This window comes from Nicotiana tomentosiformis, chromosome 8, assembly GCF_000390325.3.
Source record: "Nicotiana tomentosiformis chromosome 8, ASM39032v3, whole genome shotgun sequence".
Lineage (NCBI taxonomy): Eukaryota > Viridiplantae > Streptophyta > Magnoliopsida > Solanales > Solanaceae > Nicotiana > Nicotiana tomentosiformis.
In genome coordinates this window covers 11,839,803-11,844,217 of record NC_090819.1, presented here as the reverse complement: position 1 = coordinate 11,844,217, position 4,415 = coordinate 11,839,803, and the positions used below count along the sequence as shown (strand labels likewise).

The 4,415-nt window shown below is 40.5% G+C and overlaps 1 protein-coding gene across 1 annotated transcript; it reads right to left on the bottom strand.

Moving 5' to 3' along the window:
- Nucleotides 1–3,163: 3,163 nt before the first annotated feature.
- On the bottom strand, nucleotides 3,164–3,853 carry LOC138897069 (uncharacterized). The gene has a single exon (XM_070183023.1). It carries the CDS (start codon nucleotides 3,851–3,853, stop codon nucleotides 3,164–3,166), a length of 690 nt encoding a protein of 229 aa, XP_070039124.1.
- Between the last annotated feature and the right edge of the window lie 562 nt (nucleotides 3,854–4,415).

Genomic DNA, 4,415 nt, shown 5'->3' with positions numbered 1-4,415 from the left:
AAAACACTTTTTAACTAATTTTACCTGAACATTTCTTTCATAGCCAATCATCGAGGGACCAGGTTTTCAATTGGGTTTTATCAACCCTAGTGTCGGGCAATTTCTTTCAAAATATTCTCTGCTCAAAGCCTTGGTAAATATGTATGCAATCTGATCTTCTGTGCTGCAGAATTTCATGCAAATGAGCCTCTTTTTAGCATTGTCTCTGAGGAAGTGGTGGCGCACATCAATGCGCTTGGTTCTCTTATATTGGACTGGATTTTTGGCCATATTGTGTGCACTTGTATTGTCACACATGAGGGGCACACAGTCAGAGAACACTCCAAAGTCTTCCAACTGCAATTTGATCCACAACAATTGAGCATAGCAAGAAGCAGCTGCTACATATTCCACTTCTGTAGTTGAGAGTTCCACAGAGTTTTGCTTCCTTGTACCCCATGAGATTAGACAGGAACCCGGGAAATATGCCATTCCAGACGTGCTTTTCCTGTCCACCAGATATCCTACATAATCAACATCAACATACCCAACAAGATTAAAGTTGTCGCCTGAGGGATAGTAGAGAACCAGGTCCTGCGTTCCTTTGAGATATCTCAATATTCTCTTGGAAGCCTTCAGATGAGATTCCTTTGGATTAGATTAAAATCTTGCACAAAAATCCACGCCAAACACAATGTCTGCTTGCAGTGAGATACAAGAGTGACCCTATAATCCCTCTATACATGGTCTGATTTACAGGGGAACCAGGTCCATCCATGTCTAGACGTGTGGCTGTGGCAATGGGAGTGTCAGTGATTTTTTATGCTTCCATGTCAAATCTCTTCAGCAGCTCCTTGATGTACTTCTGGTGACTTATCAAAGTCCCCTTTTGAGATTGCTTCATTTGTAAACCCAAGAAGAAATTCAATTCCCCCATCATGCTCATTTTAAACTCACTTACCATAAGCATTGCAAACTCTTCACATAGAGAATCATTTGTTGCACCAAAGATGGTGTCGTCAACATAAACTTGCACAATAAGTAGGTTCCTTCCTCGTTTCATGCACGAGGAGATTGCTTTAGACCGTATAAGGCCTTGTTCCTTGTTGTGTTCCCAAACTCATCAAGTTTGTTTGGAAATACCCACCTAGTTCCTATGACGGTTCTGTCAGCAGGTCGAGAAACCAGGTTCCACATGATGTTTCTCTCAAATTGATGAGGTTCATCTTGCATAGCAGTATTTCAGTCAGCATCCTTCAATGCTTCCTTGATATTTTTGAGAACAAAACATTTGCAGCCAAATGTCCTCAAATGTGTTAGCTTGGGCTTCCTTCCGTTCAACAGTTCATACGGGGTTTTGTTCAGGAGGGACCTGATCATGCACTTGTTTACCAAGTAGCACGCATTGTTGACTGCTTCTGCCCAGAAATTCTTTGCAATGCCATTATCAATCAATATCACTTAGACAGTTGAGATCACCACTCTGCAGGGACTCAAAATTAGCAACATAGATGTTTTTGTATCTTTTCGCCACTAGCACCACTTCACCAGTCACAATATTTGTGACTGTGCATATCTTTGACACAAATTCCACCTTGTTTCCCTTGTCACAAATTTCGGAAACACTCAAAAAGTTGTACTTCAACCCATTCACGCAGTACACATTTTCAATTAAGTTAGAAAGAGACTTCCAATCCTTCCAACTCCCAGAATGTATCCCTTTTTGCAGTTTCCAAAGGATACACTCCCTCCTTGCAGGGCTTTGAGTGAAAGGAAATCATTTTTGCTTCCAGTCATGTGCTTCGAGCAACCACTATCCATGTACCATTATTGGTTGCTCCCTTTCACTTCTCCCTGCACAAGGAAATCAAGGGTTAGACTTAGGAATCCAAACAAGTTTGGGTCCCTTGTAATAAGGAAAGGGATGAATCGGGACCTTTTTTGTCCAAGCAGGCATCATGGTTCTTTTATATGAGGGACCAGGTTCTCTAACAGTAGTTACCTTTTTGGCAAAAAATTTATTTTTTCGTTAAGACTGAAACTTGGCCTTACAGGTTTCCTTAAAGTGCCTAGTGTTACCACAGTGAGTGCAAAGCCAATTATCTGGTACAGTAACATACTTGCTATGAGGGTTGTAAGGAGTCTTTTCCCTTTGGAACCTTATCCCTTGCCTGTTTCCCCCATTGTTTTTATACAAAGTAGTGATAGCATCAGAGGACTAGGTCCACTTGAGTGATTTTTCTAGATCATTCTTAACTCTACCTAGATCTTCCTGAAGTTGTCTGTTTCTCTCAAGTTCGGCACATAGACTATATTTCACTGATTTTAGCTCATCTTCAAGCCTAAGGTGTGCCTCACTTGCAACTTCCTTTTCCCTTTTGGGTAATCTCATGCCTACCTTCCCTTTTTAGTTCCTCAATTGTTTCCTTTAGGTCCACGTCTACTACTAATAGGTCATCGCTCCCATGCTCTATGTTTGCAATTCTCTCAGTCAAAGTATCTTTTTCCTTTTTAAACTCTCAATGGTCTCTCTTTAATCAACCGCAACCACCACTAGATCATCTCTCTCGTGTTCTATTTCTCCTAGTTCCGTGGTTAGCGCATTTTTATCAATAATGAGAGTGTGATAAGAATCAATTAAAACATTAGCTAAATATATAAGCTTCTTTTGAGAATAGGATTTCAATTTTCTTTGAACATCCAGAAAGTTTACCTCATCTTCATCGTCATCTTCATCATCATCAGATTGTGCCATCAGGGCAAAGATAAAGTCATATTTAGTTGCTTCACTTTCTACTGCCATCATGGAGCTATCACCTTTGTCATCATCTTCGCCAGATTCACTTGAGGAGTCTCCTCATGCAGCAAGAGCTTGTTTTTCAACGTTGTCGGCAGCATCTTTTCTTTTGAATCATTTGTCAGAAACCTGGTTCCTCTTAGCTGCTTTGTCTGAGTTGTGTTTGTAATGATCTTTCTTGAGGAGAGGACAATCTTTGATGAAGTGCCCTGACTTCACATACTTATGACATAAGTCATAGCCTCTTGGCTTGCTAGAGCTGCCCTTCTTTGGAATACCTCCATTTCTGTGAACCATTTTCTGAAATCTATTTGTCAGGTAAGCCATGTCGGCATCCTCACCACTTGAGTCATTTTTGTCTATCTTGAGGACTAGGTTCTTCTCCCTTCAAGACTCTCTTCTCTCATTGTCCTTCTTCTTCTTCATTTCATAAGTTTTCAGATTACCAATGAGTTCATCAATGGTCAGCTTCTGCAAATCTTTTGCCTCTGTGATGGCGTTTACCTTGCTTTCCCAAGAACCAGGTAATACACTAAGTATTTTCCTGACAAGTTTGTTCCTGGGAATGATTTCTCCCAGTGAGTGAAGCTCATAGATGATAGAGGTGAAGCGAGTGTGCATGTCCTGAATGGACTCGTCGTCCTTTATTCTAAAGAGCTCATATTCTGTTGTGAGCATGTCGATCTTGGATTGCGTGACCTGTGTTGTTCCTTCATGAGTTATCTGGAGAGCTTCCCAGATTTCCTTGGCTGACTGACATGCCAATATCCTATTGTATTCGTAAGGACCGATACCATAGAGAAGGATTTTCTTTGCACGAAAAATCTTCTCTATGGCTTTCCGGTCGGCATCATTAAATTCTTTTCTTATTTTGGAAATAGTTATAGCAGGGACACCACTGGTTTTTGTGGGAACGAAGGGTCCATGACAGATGACGTCCCAGAGCTCGGAATCTCCAGCCATGATAAAATCGTGCATCCTTATCTTCCACCATCCATAATACTGGCCATTGAACCTTGGTGGCATGTAGGTGGACTGACCTTCTTCAAAGTTTAGTGGAGCAGCAATGAGGATCATTTCTAGGTGTTAGCTTGATAGAAAGAATCCGCTCTAATACCAATTGATAGAATTTAAGGGTCCACCAAAATATATAGAGAACCAGGTTCTCTATAAGTTCCCACGGATATAAGTTTCTACAGAAACCACGCACACTGCAGTAAGAAATGACAAGAGGAATTTTACGTCGAAAATTCCCAGCTCAACGGGATTAAAAACCATGACCTACCCTTGTAGGATTTCAACTTCACTACTGAGCAACTTTCAGATTACAACCTATACAACCTAGGAATTAACATCTTAATCCCTCACTGACTTATAACACTCTATTACAAGCCACTTTATAATAACTCTATTACAAAGATATTACAACTCGACTAACTCTAGCCAAGACACAAATACAAGGGTTTATGATTTACAAAAGGTTTCCTACGCAATGCTTCTAAACAAGCTAAGTAGGAATTACAATTGAAGTTCTTTAACAAAGGTGCAATACAATTAAGGACATGTGATGACTCAATACAAGAAGCTGGTTCTTCGTTATGTTGTTCTTTGTTCATGATGCCCTTGAGAATCACTTGCA